Source organism: Vipera ursinii (assembly GCF_947247035.1).
Source record: "Vipera ursinii genome assembly, chromosome: 6".
NCBI classification, from domain to species: domain Eukaryota; kingdom Metazoa; phylum Chordata; class Lepidosauria; order Squamata; family Viperidae; genus Vipera; species Vipera ursinii.
This window is the reverse complement of record NC_139515.1, coordinates 76,354,135-76,374,444: the sequence shown is the minus strand read 5'-3', so window position 1 is coordinate 76,374,444 and position 20,310 is coordinate 76,354,135. Positions and strand designations below refer to the sequence as shown.

Genomic DNA, 20,310 nt, shown 5'->3' with positions numbered 1-20,310 from the left:
AGGAGAAGGCGGCTCCTGAGCGTGCACAGAGCGCGGCCCTCCTGCAAGCCCGGGGCTCCGCTGCGGAGGCTCTCCCAAGGCGCTCCCGGGGTTGCCAAAGGCGGGGGGGCACGGCGGGGCTTGAAAGAGGGTGGATTTCCTGCGGGGGGAGGATCGCTGCAGCGTCTCTCCGGGGGTCCCTGCTCTGGAACGAAAGCTGCGTCGGCAGGTTGCCGATCCAACCGTGCATGCAGACTTTGGGGCCGAGAGGACGTGGTCGGGTGCGTGTGCGTGTGTGTTTGTGGGCGCGCCCGTGCTGTCTCTGTTCTGCAAAAGGCGCTTTTTTTTAAAAAAAAATAACAATAAAAATAAATCCTGTCCTGCTGGAATGCAGAAAAGCAGCCCTCGCGCCCCCCCATTAAAAGCTTGAACTCTTCTTCTGCCTTCAATCTCAGTTTCTGTTTGGGGTGAGGTGCCAAAGAGAAGGAGGCGGCTTGGCTTGGATAAGCAGCGTCTGGGCAGAAAATAGGTCGGGCGCCGCAGCAAGTATGAATTCCTGGGGTTCAGCCTAAGCAGGCAAAGCTGCAGGGTGGGTTGGTTGGCTTTTCCGGCTTTGGAATAACCTTGGGAAGCTGAGGCATTGTAAGTTGGAAGTCATTGTTTGTCGCCTAACATGTTGGGTCAACCCCACGCCACATGCCATAAACCGTGGTTGGTATCTAGGGTTTAGGACAAGATGGAGAAAACTAGCCAATTGTGGGATCATAAATCTTGATGAAGCCCATCATCGCTCCATGTGATGTATGCACTCAATCTACAAACGTAGTCCAAGCCTATTCACATCTGTTGTAAGGTCATTCTCTCGTGGGGTTTATCCTGACGTCCACTAAGAGTGGAACAAACATGCCCCATTAACCATTTTCAACGCCATGTCCTCTCTTTGTCTCATCCTAAATCACAGCTGAGGCACCTTAAAGTTGCCTTGTTTCAGTTTTAAACTAGCATTTTCCCTCTTCTCCAGAGACCCTTTTTTGCCTTGAACCTAACTCAGGGGTAGGCAACCTTGGCTCTTTTATGACTCATGGACTTCAACTCCCAGAATTCCTGAGCTAGTGGAAGAGACTCGAGTGCTAAAATCCACAGGTTAGGGGGCGCAAATTACTTGCCTTGCCCCGGGTGCTGACAACCCACGCTACGCCACTGGTCCTTCCACCAGTCTTTGTACCATTGCAAGACTGGGGCTGTTTTAGGCCACAATCCTCAAGCTGCCTACTGGGGACTAGTAAGAGAAGAAGCTGCCATATTTCAAACCAGCCTACATTAAATATACAGTAAATATGTCATTTCAACCTTAAAAGCCATTTTTAGAGAAACATGTCCCATTGATTTCTATAGAAAATACACATAAATTGGTTTATAGCTAGAATCCCACCTAGGTTTCCAGAATCATTGAGATTTTGATGCAAAGAGCTCTACCTCTTGTCCCCAGCTGACCTTTGGCCTTAGTGTCATTTTCAAGGTTGAACCGATAGCTCTTTGCTTTCAGAAACTTTGATTGTTGCTGAAAATTGGCTGACAGATATTTGGCCTGACTTGAATGACAAAGGCAAGGAGGTCATAAAAAGTAGGAATAGAGAAAGGGAGGGAAGAAAGATGCACAGTACCACTGGGAATAAATGGAAATATGAATTACCAACGATATGAACATTTGTGTTGGTATTTCTGGAATTCTAATATATACATAGATCTCTTATTTGCCTGGGGTATGAACTGGGAATCTACATTGCACAGATATTTTGGGGAATGGTAATAGTCAAAATTGACCAAGTGTGCTGGGACTGAGTGAGGTTGCACCGGATTTCCCATTCCTGCCCTAATCTGAAATAAACCAGCACCAAATGAGGAAAAACATTATTATTATTTATTATTATTATTTATTAAATTTATATGCCGTGGGGTTTGACAAAGGTTTTTAAAAGTAGTATTTGCTTCTGACTTAGAATCATTTCAGAAACCTCCCCAAGACTATTGGTAATATACATTTCATTTTTTTTCTACGGAGATATTTGAATGACACTTGGAATATTTATATAGCTGCCTCTTCTAAGCTTGTAGCAATATTTTGCTTTTTGCTATCATTACAGGAACCACAGTTACAAACCTGAAGCTGTACCTGTGAATGGGCCTGGTAACGCTCTCTTCTATATGGACATGGGTTCTCAGGGATGACACCAATCAGAACACAATACATGGAGAAGATACTGAATCTCTGAACTGGCAGCAAATCACAACCACCAAATCTACTGATTTGGAAGGAAACTTTATTTTTGGCAGTATATCAAGAAATTTGATTTCCCCAGGAACAGGTATTTTTAATTGCTTCAGTAAAGTATTAATAGCCTTGTTAGAGAGCAATGTAGGAATAGAGATATTCCTAAATATCTAGGGGACAGTTACATCCCCATCTCTCTCTCTCCCTCTCATTTCTTTATAATCATTTCTGTGCAGTCATTCCATTAAACCTAAGGATAAACTTCTTTCAGGCTCACTTACTGCATGCAAACACTTGAAGCTAAGACACAGTTAGCATAAAATTAGGACTGATATGCTCAAAGCCTTACATCCTCCTTAAATGCAATCATACATATATCTGAAATATATTATTCAAACTAAGGATAGCTACATAGATGCATTGACAAACATTGCTAGCCATGCAGAAGTAGATAAACCTTACTTGCCTTTCACAGAACATCCATACATTTGCAAATACAAGGACATACAAACTCAACACATATAAGCAGCGCTTTCATATGTGCCTGATAGGGAACATCTACTTTATTCAATTAAAATAAGGGCACCTTTTCACAGGTTCTTCTTCAGAAAATATTCGATCCTGGAAAGGTAGTTTTTCTTTATATCTCCCTATACAAGTCAGGGAGATGTTTATTTTGGGAAAAAAATACAAAAGTGAAATGTGAAACTTATAAATTTATATGTGAGTGCTTTCTATTGTCTTTATCCAATATTCTCTTCTACTGCTATTTCTACATTATGCTAATTATTATGATTGTAATAATTATTATGCTCTGTTATACTTCAATTACTATTACATATCCTCTATACTATACTTATAGGATAGCTATTTGCATTATTACAACATTTCCTTTTTAATATTACTACCTGCTGTAAGATTACTAGCAACACTTCTTACAAATCCTACACTGCTTTTTGTCTTAATTCAGGCATGTCAAACTCGCGACGTCATGTGATGTCACGTGATGTATCAAGACTTTTCCCCCATGCTTGTCTTAATTCATCTCTCTCTCTTTTTCTCTGCTTTATACTGTTTTTCCCTGATCCAATCTCTCCCTTTGAAGGAAAAACACCTTTTATTCAGCTGCTTTTCTTTTTAGCTGGTGGCTGCAGACCTTCCAAAACACAAATCTCCTGGATTCTCCTCCTACATCTGTTTCAAGGTTGCAGCTTTATTGGCAACTCTGCCTTGCTGATGCTGGGGAAAAGACTCAAATTGGGGTGGGGGGGAGAGGCGGCAGCATAGGTGCCTAAAATTATTCTAAACAGCCTGCTCTTTAACTATACACTGCTCTAAAAATAACATAATGGGAAATAGGAAACAAGATTTAACAAAACACTAGAGTTCTTTCAATAGATTCCTAGATTTGAATTCTGATGTTTTATTATTTTCAATTTTATTTTTATTTTTTCTATTCTATTAGCTATGTTTTCCTATTTTGTAATATTAGAAAAGATATATAAAAGATCTCCATGTGGATTAACAAGCCTCTTTTATTACTCAGACAGAGGAGTTATTTATCCAGGTATGAATTAAGAAACCAGAAATACTAAATATGTATCAATGGAGAAAACCATTCTCAATACTTGTAATCAAATCCCTTTTTAAAGACAATACTCAGTGTTACATCTTTCAAATTTCATACTATTGCTGCTTGGAAATTGCATTCCAAAAGTCCTTGTTCCTCAGTTCATAAAATGTGATAGTGAGTTCTCCCAAATGAAACAGTTCCTCAGAAAAAAGTACAGCGAGAAACTCTCATTTACCATCATTTCTCACCAAATAGGAGGTTGTGGGCAGTTTTGCCTGCAACACTGCATTTTAACCACTGAGCACTGAAATAAGTTAAAGATTTCAGTCATTTTATTGTTTTATTATTCACTGTTAAACTTAGAAATTCTTTTTTAATTATGACTACTTTTGGATGACACAGCCTGGCCTTGAATGAAGCATGAGAGCTTCTACTGAATAGAAGTAAGCCATTATAATACCTTCAGATGACACCTAAAAACAAATCACCAATCAGTGGTTTGCAACTACTCCTGTTTTGGGAAAGAAGCCCACTGGATATCTTAATGGCTGATCAGAGTTGGTTCTGCCCTGTCAGAACCTATTCAGTGGATTATATATTTGTGCAATTAAAGAAACATCATTGTTGACAAGCAGAGAGCAAAGACAATTTGGACAGCATGGGAGCTAGTCATTTACTGCTCTAATCTCAGAGGTTAAAGAAAACAGCCTATAACTGAAGCGTATTCTGGGAATAATCCAGCAATGAGTGCATAAGCAGGCAGAACTATAACCCCTTAATTAAACAATAATCAATAAGATGCAAGAAAATAAAATGAAACCAATAAATCAAAGGCTAAAAAAACCCAAGAGGCACCTAAACATTAGGAATCTAAGCATGTGAATTTGTGCACCTTTTCTGAGAAATAATATCAGTACTACCTACTTCCAAGTAAATTTGCCTAGGTTGGATTTAAATCTTGTATTCAGGACCTTGGAAGAAAGGTAACAAGCTTGTAAACATCTCAACTTAGTAGAAACCACTATGGCTTCTTAAGTAAAATTTGGTTTCCAACTATTGCAAAGGGTAAACTGAGAAGACACATCCTATAGTGATTGCTACCGTACTCAGAGACTCAGACTCAGAGACCTACACCTTAAAAAAGTGGCAAACAACTAATATTGGATTTTGTTTTTGTGACAATGCAGTGATTTCGGTGGAAATTTGTGACAATACAGTTCATTTGAAATGAATGCAGCTAAAGAGTAGTTTCATGTGTCCAGAATTTATATTCATGCACTAAACATGCACATGCAGTACATGCACATCCCCTCTAATGCAAGAGAATTACATACCAAGCATGTTATGCATCTAGACAATTACAAAGGCATCCACATACAATTTCAATTATATTTTTAAGGCTTGTGCACACAATGTCTACCCAAAGTGGATGTCATTTGCCCTGTGGAAACTAGTTTCCCCAATGAAATCTCACTTACCTCTAGTGAATTAACTCTAGCTCATCTTAGAGCTAGCGTGCTGCTCCCTAAAGGTAAGCAAAGCAGTTTAACAAGGAGTAAATTTAATGTGTGCACAAGCCCTAAGGGATACACCTACATTCAGATATACAGACAAATAGGTGACTGTTAAATGATAGACTATTTGAAATATGCTCAAAAGTGAAACAATAAAAAGGAAGTAAACAGATAAATATACACATCGACTCATTTCACACACACACACAACACACACAAAATTAGAATCTAGCCCTATTGAAATGATAAAATATATTTGCAGAACTATTCCTACATACCAGTACTGTACATGATCTGTTTGTTCTATAGTCTAATTATACTACAGACTGAACTCTTCTCCGTACATCACAAATACATATTGTCAAGTTTTTTTTAATTACTAAGAAATTCCGTTTCATAAAGAAAAATTCCTTCTAGGCTTCTTTTTTCCTAATGCTATATTTATGATGCTTAATTTTTACCCAAAGAAGCAGCATGCCACAAACTGATTAATTTGTATTTGTTCTTTTTTCCCCAGTTTTGCAAGTTCATACATTTGTTTTGTACTGTATTCAGTTTAATCCAAACTGAAAAAAATCTGGATAAACATTCATATTGAAATCCATATTGAAAAGTGTAATTTCACATAATACGAATCTAAAAGACTATTTTTAAATTATTCCTTCTGTGTATATTTTAATCTAAAATACACAAATGAATTTTGACCGTGTTGCATAATTAACGAATTAATACTAATTCATAGTTTTACCTGGAGAAAGATGTGCAGTGCAGCTGTTGAAGGGTAACAAAAGTGCATGTCTTCCAAGAACACTTTTTTAGAAATGTTTCCAAAAAGCATTGCTCCAGCTGAAACGTTGAATGGAGCACTAAAGGCTTCATTACCACACCTTGCCAATCTAATAATGGATTATACCACAGTCAAGGATATGTGTATGTGTTGGGATGGGGGTGGGCAAATATACTTCCAGTTACAAAAAGTTTATAACACTGAAAAATGTTATATACAGGAGAAAAATGATCCAGATTGCATACCATAACAGCTAGAAATTATAGTCCAATGGTTAGAGGCAACAGGTTGGGGAAGGCTGGTATATAAAAGGTATTTCTGAATTATCTAGAATTTTTTTTAAAAAAAGTTAACTGAATAATTTCAGGAATTGACTTATTTCCAAGGAAGAAAAGAGCATGTTTGTTTTAGAAGCCACTTTCTAGTACTGGAAAATTCTTATCTATTGCACATGTTTCCCATTTTTCTATTATGGAGGTCCATGATTTTTTTATCATTTTTTTGGAACTTTGAGCTATGGGCAATTCTGTTTTGTTCATTTGTTTCCTAATTATCAGTCTCAGCAAAATCTTTTTGCTAGAGCACTTGGTAGCAAACTGCCAATAATGTACAGTAATTCCTTGTTACCAGTTTTTATAATTTTTGTGTTTCTGATCTGCAGTGTTTCAAAGTTCTTTCAACTGTCCTGATATATTTTAGTTTAGATTTCATGTTGAAGGTTCTGAAAGATATAATAACTTGTCTTTACTTGTTTTGTTCATTTTAATGTTACTGATACTTTTGAAGCTGATTGGGAAATCAGAAAGTTGTATAAAGATGGAATCAGAAGCAGATGGAAAGCTGCATTTCTTCCTTTTCATATTTTTATACTCTAAGAATTGAGTATAGTTCTGCACATATAGCAAAAATAAGAAATGGCTATGGCTAGATCTCCATATAAGATTCAGTAACTGAATTTGAGATGAGATAAATAATTTAAGCTTTATGATGAATTGATGTTTATTCAATAAACTGTAGGTTTTTTCCCCTTTTTTTCTGAACATGTTTTCTACTATTTCAGGACCAGATAGTCATAAATATTCCCTTTTTATACTCCTCAAAGCACTGCTTTTAGCTTACTCAAATTTGCACTAGCTTTTGTGATTTTTCTACAGCAATATTTCTTAAAATACATTAGATAGAACATCAGTGTTTCCTGAATAACTCCAAATCCAAAATAAGTATTTTATGGAGTTTGGATCCATTCAGTTTCACTAGACATAAAAGTTCTCTATTCATGAATAAAGACTAATTGCCAGATTTCTTCTGTCATCATACTGAAATTATTTGGAAAAAAGACTAATAATTTAATACGGTTATTGAATGTAAGTTAAAAGACTCTGACAACGGTTATCTTTCAATATATACTTGAAAGATCATTTTTAGTACTTAAATATTCCAAAACCAAATATTAAAATAGGCTGAAGGTTACACTATTTTAAAGATTTTTTTTAAAAAAATGTCGCTCTATCACTTGAGGTAATATATTGTGATATATAAATTCATATATCCTATTAAGATTTGTAATAGATGTATTAAATGTAAGGGAATTTTTAGAAAAGAAATATTAACACATATTTATTCCCTGTTTTTTAAAGATAAAATGTCAAAGATACATCTTTTTCAAAATTGTTAAAAAGTTATAAAAATATTATCTTGTACTATAAAGAAATTTAGTTTTGACTGTAAAATGCTTTAATTCATTCACACGTGCACACACATACTTATACACCCACTGATTACGTACATCTGACTTTTTTACCCTTGCCTTCTGATTTTCTGGTGCTTTTAAATGCTTTCCAGTCAAATTGTTTCTGCATGGCAGTCTATGCAGATGAGACTTCACAGTGTTCCTATCTAATACATCCATCACCTTTCATGACAAAGTAATTAATGCCAAGAAAGGCTCATTTTATACAAACCTAAGTCTTACTTTTGCAACAATTTTTAGAGATCTATGACAGACTAATTTATTTAGGCTCTAGCCTATCATATGCTATCTGATTTTGAATCAAGTAAAAAACTAATATTCTGTATACTCAGAAATGTTACTTTTCTTCTTCCCTCCACCCACCATTCCAGTTTCTGCAGAGCAAGCCAGCATACAGGCACGCAAGACAGATTTGTTCAGGCTCAAAAACCAGGAGCAAAGCAAAACTTTCATGGTAGGAAAGACAAAGGAATGATGCAATTGGTAAGTGAAGAGGGAAACTTTTCAATTTGATCTGCAAAAAACAATGCCTATTTGTTGGGTGGCTGGGTGGACTGCCACAGAGCAGGATTATTTTTGAAGGTACAAATTGATATCAAAGGCCATTCAGTTTCTTATTCTATATGAATTTGTATAATATGATTTCAAACATTTCAGAACAAACTCCATCTTTAATTGATTGCAAATTATCAGTGCATCAGATATGCAAAAAAGTTAGAAGAAATTCAAAATGAATAGCTTAATAAGAAATGTTAGAATCAAAGCAAAGATTAAAAGAGAAACTTCAAACATGCCAGGTAATAAAAAGACGTATGCAAAAATTTTAGGGCCTGTATAGTAGAAGGGTATTCTTTAGAGGTGAAGTGGAACCAATATTAATGTCAGCTTCAACACTTCAAAGCTACTTGATACTGGGAAGAAAATAGCCCTAGTCAACTTTTCTGCTCTATAAATAACTGCTGAACTTAATCTCTGCTGTCCCATATTTAACAAACTTTAATTAAATGTACTGCAGTGTACTGTATAATGTTTCAAAAATGTACTCAACACTCCTAGAGATCCATAAACCGCCTTCCCTCGTGTTTTTGAGAAGTTCTTAAAAGGCAGTTTTATTTTACTGGGATTTCAACCCTAGGTTAGGATTACTGGTGTACACATTGAGACCGTTTATTATTTATTATTTGTATTAGTATTGTTAAAAGCATTGCTACTTTTAAAAATAATTGAATTTATTCTTATGATTTTTTAATTAATGTTTTAACATGTAACTTGCCCAGTCTGTTGTTTTGTCTGGGTTATAGAAACCTGCACAATCAGGCAATGTTACATTTCACATATTTTCCTGCTAAATAATGTGGCTGTCCTATGAAGAATGGAACATATGTGCGATTAATTTATCTGATCTCAGTTCCAAATTAGAATTTTATCTAGAATGGGAATTAGCTCAGTAGAATTTACCAAATATTTTGAAATTGTAAATAGTATTGGATTCTGCCAAACATAATTCTCTCAGCTTATAATAATGAATGACATCCCTTTTCATCACTATAGCTGCAGCTGGTCAAGATCTCTGTAGATACCCACACTGAAGAGATGCCAAATAGTGAACAAATCATACAGATAACTTTTGCAGTGCCAAAATATTCTCGGAGCCAGAATTTAGCTGGTTCTAATCATTTTTTGTAAAATTTAGAGTAATTGCTCCTCTCCTGAAGTTTCTTTTTCATAAATAATTAGGAGAGAAATAATATAATTTCGTTTAGTGTATAAAATATTATTATAGAATGTTAGCTTAGTTATGAAGTTTAGTGGATTCAAGATTGAAGAAAAGAACTTGGAAAAATAAAGGTCTTGGCATTTTTCCCCCCATGTCTGGTTCCAACTATTCCACCTCGAAAGAGTTGCCCTATAATTCTTTGTGAAATGGCAAGTGGTTCATTGCCCTAGGAAATTTAACATAGTTTTGAAAAATCAGTCTTGACTATTTCTACAACTTCCTAGGACAGAAGCTTGCTTACTGTGCATTCACTCCACAAACTTTTCATAGATTTTTCTACTATACAGTTTTTATTCATGCCAGGCTAATTATGAGGGAAAGAAAATGATGCAACAGTCAGAAAATCCTCAAAGTTGTTCTAAAACATAAAGAAACAAGCATAAACGAAAACAGAAGGAAATAAGCAATCCTTAAAAAAAAAAACTTTAAATAAAAAGGGAGGGAGAAAGAAGGGAAGAGAGTAAAAAAAGAAAGAGATTAAAAAACCCAGAAAAGACAAATGAATATTAAGAGCAGGCACATTCATGGACAGACGCCAGCTACTTACGGTCACCTCGGTGATTGCTATATCAACAATGCTACCCACAACAATCAAGGCGTCAAATGTATTCCATGCATCACAGAAATAGTGCTGCATGTGTCAGGGAAACCAAAAAGAAAAAAAAAAGAAAAAAAAAGAAAAGAAAAAAAAGAAGAGAAAGAAGAAAACAAACAGGAGAGAGAAGGAAAAAGGGTATAAAAACCCCCAAAGAAAAATTCAAAACAAACAAACAAACAAACAAATAAATAAATAAAGCATGAAAGAGGGAGAGAAGAGAAAAAAATAAGGAAAGAAAGAGGTTACGCGGGCATAGTAAAAACTCTCTTACCACTCTAAAGTTCTGGTTGCTCATACCTCTGTAACACGATGGAGGGTATCAATAAAAAGCCTGGTTAGTTAGAAAGTTACACTCAAACATGTCTGGCTTGGTTTGGTTTCATCTTTTGGGGAGGGAAAAAAGCACACATACCCCAATCTCTGTGCGCCTTCACCAGCCACAATTGTGACCAGTGAAAAGAAAGGAGGGTCTTCAACCCTCCTCCTTTTTTCCCTCCACTGGGAGAAGGACGACGGTAAGGTCAATAAAAGCATGATTAGAGGGAAGAAAACATAAACCAGAAAAAAAGAGAAGATAACAAGAAGAGAAGGAGGATTTGGTGGCATCCTAAGGAGGGTAGAGTTATACTCACATTAGTTTCACTGAGAATGACGTCTATAATGCTGCCAATTACGATGAGGAAGTCAAAAATATTCCAAGGATCACTAAAGTAACCCTACATAAGGGAGGGGCAGGCAGGATGGGGATTAAAAAGGAATGTTAGACAGACAGAAACAGTTCAGAATTGGCATTAGAATCACTGCCCTGATAATGCCAGGGGCTGTAGAAGAGCAGCTTAGGATCGGGTGTTTCGATATAAGCACATGTTGGCATTACTCAAACATGTAATCCCATTAAAAGCAAAGGGATCAAGTGTTCATGTAAGGACTACCTGTGTGAAGGCAAGCTGGGGTTAGATTAATTCTGATAAGGTGAAGGAATCCTTCCTTTGTATTTTCTTTTGGTCTTTTTATGTGTTAGACCAGGGGTCGGCAACCTCGGCTCTTTTATGACTCGTGGACTTCAACTCCCAGAATTCCTGAGCCAGCTATGCTGGCTCAGGAATTCTGGGAGTTGAAGTCCACAAGTCATAAAAGAGCCGAGGTTGCCGACCCCTGTGTTAGACCATTGATTTGTGGGCAGTTCATTAGAGAGTAGCACTAGCAGGAAACAAATTGTTCCCACAACTGTTTTCTAAAAGGTTGTCCAGAGCCTAAAATGGAGCATTCTTTATATTCTGAGGTTAGGAACCTCGTAATGGCCATTGGTGGCATTATGCTCAGAGTCAATTAAACTATAACTGACATAAATCAGCTGTCTTTGGAATGTCCTGGAGACAGAGGAGGATTGAGTAGAAAAGAACTTTTTTGATTATGAAGAAGTGGATCTTTACCAATAGCTTACATGGCTTTAAGGCCTACTGAATTCAGGTTTCTCCTTTTATACAGACAATAACTGTCAGCTTTCATCCATATACTATCGTTATGTATTTAATTTATCCATTTGATCCACTTTAATATTAAAAATGAATTGGTGTAAGGTAGAACTTAAACTAAAGACTGGAATCTTATAAATCCTGAGGTAGAATTTGCTCTGTTTTTAAATTAAAAACTTAGGTAAATTTCTAAGTATTTCAGACATTTTTGCAAGACTTGCAAAAATTCTTTTTCACACATCCACATTCTAAAATCATCTTCCCACATTTTTCTTATACTATTAAATAGTGCATATGCTGGTTTCTGGTTGTTTACTATTTTGTGCTAATCTGATTTCCCTGTTTCTCCAGCTGTGATCAATTTTCAAAGAAACCAAACCCAAGTGGCATAGGATATGTTCTTAGTACAGGAAACTACAGGTCATGGGTGAAATGTGAGCCTGAATTCCCAGGATTTTTTAAAGAAAAAAAAGGGGGGAGGGGATGGGAAAAGCAATTAGTTCCAACACTGGCGAAAAAACCAGGTTTAGAAATGTTAAGAGCAAAGCAGAATTCACAGCTAGGCTAAATTCTGATTAAGGTCATGTAGTTGGATATGCAATCCAACTAAATCTTCCTGGATTGAAAACTTTCTGATTTTTACTCCTCAACAGTTGGAGAAACTGTTAAGAGAGTTTTGTGGGGAGAAAGTAAAAGAGAAGGTGAAGTTAGAAAGAAGTAAAATGCATTTTTGAAACATACATAAGGAAAATATCCAGGCAAACCTTGAAAAATAGGCTAGTTTGAATTCAACATTTTAATTATGGAGGGTTAATTTTTTATTTGTTATCCCATTAAAAGAGAACTGAGTGCATTGGGAATGGAAGAAAGTATCTGTAGGAGATACATCATTCAAGATACATCATTCAATATTCTTCCTATAAATTTAGAGTAAAATGTTAAAATTAGTGCCGATGGTCTCCAGCATCTCTAGGAACTAGATCAACCTGAAATAAATATGGAATTAGACATTTATATCAAAGGGCAAGGGAAAAAATGGAGATTAAAAGGCACAGAGATTTTTGAGTAATAACATAATAAAAACATTCAAAGCATACAAATATTCATGTCCTCTGAACAGATGGAAATTTTGGAAACTCAACCAAACTTGTTTCAATGAAATCAGAGTGGGTAGCCACATTTTTGGATTCTAAACTATGAACAGAATGTATACTTTTAAGTCTTTCTAGCATATGTCAAATGATTTTTAAGGGCTGAATTAAATGTGATTTAAAATAAATGTCTTATTTTATTTTAAAATCAAAGACCCATTGCAGTGTTGAGAATCCAAATTCAGATTAAAACAGTTAATTCTCTTTCCTATTCATGCTATGTAAGTAAAAAGCTCCCACTGTGAATAGCAGATTCAATGGACATGTAATTTCAGCTGGGACTACAGAGAGATGAAGGTTTAACTACCACTTCCCTCGTGTCTTTGCCTCAATCTGGATTCCCTACTCCTTCTATCTCAGTTCTTGCTACTTGTAATTAGCAATATGCATGACAGATCTAGTTTATTTCTCAATAAAGTAAAAGCTGTACCAACTGTAATTATCAACTGCAATTTTTTACAGTCAGGAAAAGATAATAAAGCACACCAGAATGTTCTTTGTTTCTGGCACACGTTCATTTTGTGGCTCACTAAAATCTCCTGTCAAAAGAGTTTTGTAATATTTTATTTTATAAACTGCACCCAGTAAAACACAAAATAGTCTATTGTAGTTACAGTTGTTATTGAGTACATTTTGGTAAGGTTATCATGATAAATACTAAATTATTTATTACGTGATGTCTTTCTTCTGCCCCAAAACAAAACTAGAAATTAATACTGCCACATATGCACTAGTTTAATCAATAAACCACAAAGTTCCTCATAGGAATTAATTTTACTAGCCTTGGACCTGATTGTAATGCAGTCTAATTAATTTATTGATATACTGGTTTTTAAGAAATTAGATAAGTAATCAACTTATAGGAAAAATATTTGTATATTTATCAAGCTATTAATGCTGGATCAGGCTTATCATACAGTGATTGGCAAGAAAAAAATTACCGTTGTACGAAATATAAACTATTTATTTTTAGATAAAGGAAGAAGGATTTTTAAAATAACTTTAGTATGGTGTGAGAGAGTGAGTTTATTCCCACTGAATATTTTAGAATGCGTGGCCATCCACATTATGCTTTTTAATCTTCTGGGTTCTTGGCTGTTGGCTAGGGAGATAAGCTTTGTTTGCCTTCAGTCATTATTAGGGTATTATTATTTTACAAAACAAAGCTTTATAGTAAAAAAGGATAACAGAAAGCTAACCAAATTTAGAATAAAGCAGATCTTGTGATTTCAAGAGGATTTGTCAGATTTTCTAGCTTTACCAACTAAGATTAACAACAGTATTTTGGCTCAGTCATTTAGTGAAGTAAATGCATGAGGTTTTAAATGAATCCACTACACTAAAGTTCTGCTCCATTGACATATAGGCTTAAAACTCAGGAAAGAACAAGGTTCGTTTTGCAGAACTTAACTACTTTCTCAAAGCAGCATTTCTTATGCAAGAGATATCTATCACAGAATTACAGTAACCTGAGTTTATGTAGGAATAACCAAATAACAGATTAGTATTGTAAAGTTTTCTGTCTTTTAGCTTCACCTTTTTTTACTACATACCATTGTGTAGTTTGAGAGACATCATTAAACATGAACAAGCAGAAATAATTAAAAATATTCTAATTTATTTTTGATTGAAAGTAGGAACATTTAGGAATAGGGGCAGGCAAACCTTTAATGACAAGGGTTGCATAAAGGGTGGCCTGGCAGGTTTGAGTGAAGCCAGGTTTTTCAGATGAGTTTCCTTTGAGTTTGGGGAGGGTTTTTTTGTTTTGCTTTTTACTGCTGATTAAATTTCTTTTAGGGCTTACAATACATTTTATTTTGTTTTAACATTTCTCACTTCAAAGTGGCTAGAAACTATGTTAGTTTTAGCAACTATGTTGAATAGTAGCTTTGAAGAAGCCCAAATGGGATTTAAAGCCCACATGGAGCCCTGATGGTTCATGTTGCCAAACCCTGGTATGACCACTCCTGAACTCAGCTATCCACCTAAATTTCCAGAAAGTCTGGATTTTTTTTTTAAAAAAATGGCTAAGCCTTTGTTGGGATAGTATTTTTATAATCACTATAAATCAAGTAAATAACAGCCCTCTATATTTTGCAAAATTCTTACAATTCTTTACTATCTACTCTAGTCTACTCCTCTATTTCTTTATTATTTTATCTGTTGGAAAATGTTCTTTAAAGGAAATTTCTTTTTAAGCAAGTTTGTTTGATTTTGTAGATGACAAATTGCTATCAACAGCCATCAGAACATACTGAAAACCAAGTGTCTGAAACTGTTTCCTAGGCCACGTGGTTTATCTTTGCGTAATAGCTTTAGAAAGGGAACCGCTTATTGAAGCAAGGACTCCTCAGTCTACGAAGGAGGAGGCATTTTCCCATCAGAAAATTTGTTGTGAGTTTCTTTTACTCCCAAGAGAAAAGCTAGGGAGGGTTTTTAGGAAAAACAAATTGATAGCATTGTTTATTTTTGCAACTGAAATGGTTAGAGTGAAACACCCAATGGGAGTCCTCTTGGTTTCTTGTCAAAGGTAGAGTTAGGTTATCATTCTGTTTAAAACTCCAAAAAAGTTCCCAGACCTCAAGTGGGAATTTCTTTATGTTACAGAATGCCCTGAAAATTTGTAACTCAAGAGGATAGGAGGCTGGATATTTTTTTCTCACAAATAATAGTTTGGCTTCACTGTTAAATACAGTATTTTTCTAGCAAAAAAATAATAACCACAATCAATTAAATATGAAAACAACCATCAAATATACACAGTAGGTGGGTGGTATGGAATCTCATTTGTGCAAGGGAAAAAAGCAGAGGGCATTCAGAGTGCACCTGTCAAACCAGTCCTTGGTTTCCTTGCCTACTGTCAGCTTATCCTTCATATACTCAAAGTTTCCTTGGTCTTTCATGCTGGATAGAGAGAATGAAGTAGAGAGGAGTGCAAATTTCCTCATATTTGTTCTAGCCCCATATTTATTCATGAACTATTTCGTGAACCTGTCCAGATAGCCACAAGAACCCATGAGCCATGCCTGTTTGTTGCCTATGTTAGCAGACAACAAAACCTGTTAAAGAAGCTCTCATCTAACATCCTTCAGCATCCCTTTGTTGGCTAAATACCAAGGAATCCTTCACATCTCTACAGCCTATTTGAAAATCAGTAGCATTAATTAACAAGTCTGTCTCTGTTTGGCTGCAGCTCACAGTGCCACAATAAAGCCCTTCTTCCCCATTCCAGTTCAGTAGTCTCCACAGGATAGGGTCAGGTCAAAACAGCAGTTGACATACGTAAAAAAGGATGGTGCTTTAATCATGATGCTGCCACCTCCATCTCACTGATCCCATTGTCCAATTGATCAGCAATTAACTAGTAAGAACAAACTGCAGTGCAATTAGCAGTTGAAATGACTATTTTCCTTAGGACTATTTCAGTAGGAATTGGATTTAAAGTTTTTCTTCTCAACCCCATCTATCTTGATCAAGATAGTTTTTCTCTCCTACCATGAGTAGGTGAAAACCGCTGTCTTGTATGCATCAGGATGATGGGGAGAGTGAACAGGTTGTAGAGTCTGGTTGGCCACTGTGACAAACAGAATGTTGGACTAAGATGAGCCTTGACATGATCCAGTCAAACTATTCTTATATTCTTTAAGCTCATCTTTCTCAATCAAACTATGCTTCCCATTATTGATAGCAGACTAATGTAATCAAAAGTCTGAGATACCTGTCAATCAATTTCCTTATTCTAAAAATTAGTTCTAAATAGTTCTAAAAAATACATTATCTTTTTTTGTTGGTATTCTGCAGTGTTAATAGTTAAATTTATATTTTATTTCATTTTACTTTATTTGCATTTTATTTAATGTTTAATAGTTTAATTTTGGAATGTTAAACACCTCAACTATTTAAATTTGGTACATTTTTCTTATTCCTTAAATAAGTTAGTTGAATAGTTTTATCCTATGCAATTCATCTTTATGTCAGAATTTTTTTTAATTGGAAGCAGTAGTTGTTGTTGCTGCTGTGGTAACTGGATTTGATTCTAGCCACTGTGTATCTTGGGCTCCAGTTATTAATAAAAATGTAAAGGTGGAGCCTTCCTATCATTTTTAATCTTTCTAATCCAGGTCTGAATTAATAGAGAGAGTGCTGATCACTTAATAGAACAAAACTATCCCTCTATTCTTGGTGTGCAAGGTTCTGAAAACTTCCATTTTTATTCCCAGGGTCAATAAATTCTGTTACTTTATAGAAATTTATCTGATTATTGGTGCAAAATTTTATCATAAATCCTCAACATACTTGTGTATCGTTTATACACTAGTTGGACCTTATGGTACTGGCTATCCCCTTCTGTGTTCCATTGGCTTTGAAGACTCATTTCCTGTGGGTGTCTTGACAAGTTTTCATGTGTCGTTATTGTGAAGAGATTCTGTTACACAGCCTTTCCCTTTTTTGGCTTGGTGACTGGCATTATCTTGATGTCTTTCATTGAGCAGGGTTCTGTTACCACCTCCTTCGAACAACATAGGAAAGCCTTTAGGGTGGAGTGCCTTTCCTGGATCTGTCTGGCCTTCTGATCTGTGACACCTTGTTTTCCCCTACCTGCTCTGCCATACCAGCTTGTGATAAAGATTTCCTTTGAAGCGTGCAGTTTTGGCTCACTGCTTAACTAGATGTGGGGAACATGTTCTGAAACCTCCACATTTTATTTTTCTTCTCATCAAAATCAGTAATATTATGCATCTTGACAGCTATAGAACAGATTCTAGGATTTTGTATACCTTGCAGTATTTTGCATATCCAACCATGATTTGTGTCATACATCTGCAATTGTAATTTGATCCTCTTTTCTTTTGACATTCAAGCCTAAATCTTAACCTATCACGTACCCTAGACTGGGCTTCTTTCCATGTCAAAATGCATTGTACAAGGGATTGCATTTGTGGTTTTGCTTGGCAACCTAATTTGCAGTGGTGGATGTGATGATTGCTTCTTCCCAGTATTACACACTGCAGCATGTATCTCATCATTTCAATCTGAGTTTTTCTTTTTTGCTGTGGTGGCACAGTGGTTAGAATGCAGTATTGCAGGCTAATTCTGCTGACTGCCAATTGCCAGCAGTTTGGCAGTTTGAGTCTCACCAGTCAAGGTTGACTCAGCCTTCCATCCTTCTGAGGTTGGTAAAATGAGGACCCAGATTTTGGGGGCAATATGCTGATTCTGTAAACTGCTTAGAGAGGGCTATTTGCCATTTTATTCTATGTTTTCTGTTGTATTGCTTTATATCATATTATCTTTGCACAGTACCTGAGACTTTCTTCTAAGCCACATTTCTTAGAATTTCTCTAATTCTTGAGTCTTCTTGTTTGGTCAATAAATATTGAATAGTCATCTACAGAAGACAACATATAATTTTCCACCTAGTATATTTGTACTGACCCACAAATATTGTAGCAAATAAACTCTGGGAGTTCCTTTGTTTCTTTAGTTCTTCTTTTGGAAAAAAATGGACCTGTATCTTGTTCTGATCCAATAGCAGGATTGCTATAATTGATTTACATGCCATATTTTCAGGCATTTAACTAATTTCTCCAATTTATGTCCCCAGCTTCTGTGCCAGACATTTATATAGATGTTGTGTTGTTATTCTAGCTTTATTGTCTTCAAAATCCACATCAAAAAGTTCGTATTATTAAAGAATATATTTCATAACTAATTCATCATACTGGGTTATATAGTTTTGGATTCTTTTAAATTCCACTTCATATCCAGAGTCATATGCTTCATTGACAGGTAGTTAAACCGATCTGAGATATAGTGGTCATCTTGTATTGTTAAATTCATGTCCTTTTTGCTTCCTGTGCATGAGAATCTCATTAAGCTTCCTCCACTCAGAATGTCCCTTTTTCCATATATTAGATCAGTGTTTCTCAACCTTGACCACTTTAAGCGGTATGGACTTCATCTCCCAGAACTCCCCAGCCAGTTGAATACTCCACCACTTAAAGTGGCCAAGGTTGAGAAACACTGTGATGAACAATTGATATGTAGCCATCCTGTGTGATGGAGAAAGACAAGTCTAATCTCCTCTGAATTTTATTTACTTTACACTCTGTCCTTTGCCTTTCTTTCACTGATGTGGATTGATTCCATTCTCTTTGGAATATATGTAGGCTGGTGGTTTTGGCTTGTCTTTCTTGGGGTGCTTGGCATACAGATGAGCTAGACTGCTGTTTGTCTAAATTTAGCTGTATGATTCTTCAGAGATACTTGAACTTTTTCAGAATTATAGAATTCAGAGTCAGTTATTATAAAGATCTGCCCCACATCTTTCATTTCTAACAAAGAAACTACCATTTCATAGGTTAAGAATTTAGAAGTAGAGCAATTAGTATTTCACCTTAGATTCTCAGGTCTTGCCTCTCAAATTGCTTGACCACTTCAAGTATTTTATTCATATGCAAATGCAGGTTTTCATCTCTTAGCCTCTTGTAGTATAGAGATGTACTTTTGAAATGCTGAATTTTTCATCATAAAGGTAAGAAAGATTCCTTGATACCCTCAACTAGTTCTAAATTACATTGAAAGTAGAATCACTCATTACCAACTATATCATTTGTGATGCATCCTATGTTCTTTAATACTTTCTTCTATCCAGGAGTCTTTTCTCTTCTAGCATGTATGCAAACCCTTGGTCAATTTGATCACAGAAGTCTGATCCTTTCAGCTTTTATACAGACTGTCTCAAGAAGAAAATTGCTGCTTTCCTTCCTAGTCTTGAATGGTTCACAATTTCTTCGTCTTTTATGGGAATTTTTACTTTCTCTTGCTGGTCTTATAATCCTATTTGGAGGAAGTTCTTTGTGTTCTGAAAAATGCCTTCCTGAAAAATGAAATTCACTTAGTGCAAAGACTATTGAGATAGGCTGTCTAGCTAGAACTAGAAGGAAATTTTGTTTACATGAAATACATAACCTAAGCAGGTCAGCCTAGCATCTGGCTAGCTACATCCTATCAGAAGAGATTCAAGGGGAGAACACTCCATGTCTGAATAACTAGGGAACAAAGGTGAAAAAAAATCCTGAGATTAGCAACCTCCTGAAGAAAGAGCAAACAGAATAGCAAAGAGGGACTATAGAGAGAAATCCTAATTCTATCCATACCTCACTGCCCCTTATGGTCAGTAGGTTATAAGCTGCTGAGAAAAGTCATGTTGAAGACATGTTGTCAAGAGAATAAGCATTAATACTCAATGAAGCAGCAACTAATCACTTCTTTACTATCATTTCGCACATTCTGACTCATCAGCCTAAATCAAATACATGAGTTCTATGGAATATTACTAAGTATCAACAGCAACTGATATCAAGCAAAGATAAATGCATGCTTTATTAAAATCAGAAGACAATTTAGCCATGGCAATAGATATGAAATTAG

The 20,310-nt window shown here is 35.7% G+C and overlaps 1 protein-coding gene across 1 annotated transcript in view; it reads right to left on the bottom strand.

The window, feature by feature from the left end:
• The window catches only part of CACNA1C (calcium voltage-gated channel subunit alpha1 C), a gene marked incomplete at both ends in the record, with an annotated part of 522,454 nt that overhangs the window by 45,553 nt on the left and 456,591 nt on the right, over nt 1-20,310 (bottom strand). Inside the window, 2 exons of the mRNA XM_083366796.1 lie at nt 10,206-10,283; nt 10,883-10,966. Coding sequence (XP_083222922.1) covers nt 10,206-10,283; nt 10,883-10,966 — 162 coding nt within the window. The remainder of the gene's footprint in view (nt 1-10,205; nt 10,284-10,882; nt 10,967-20,310) is intronic.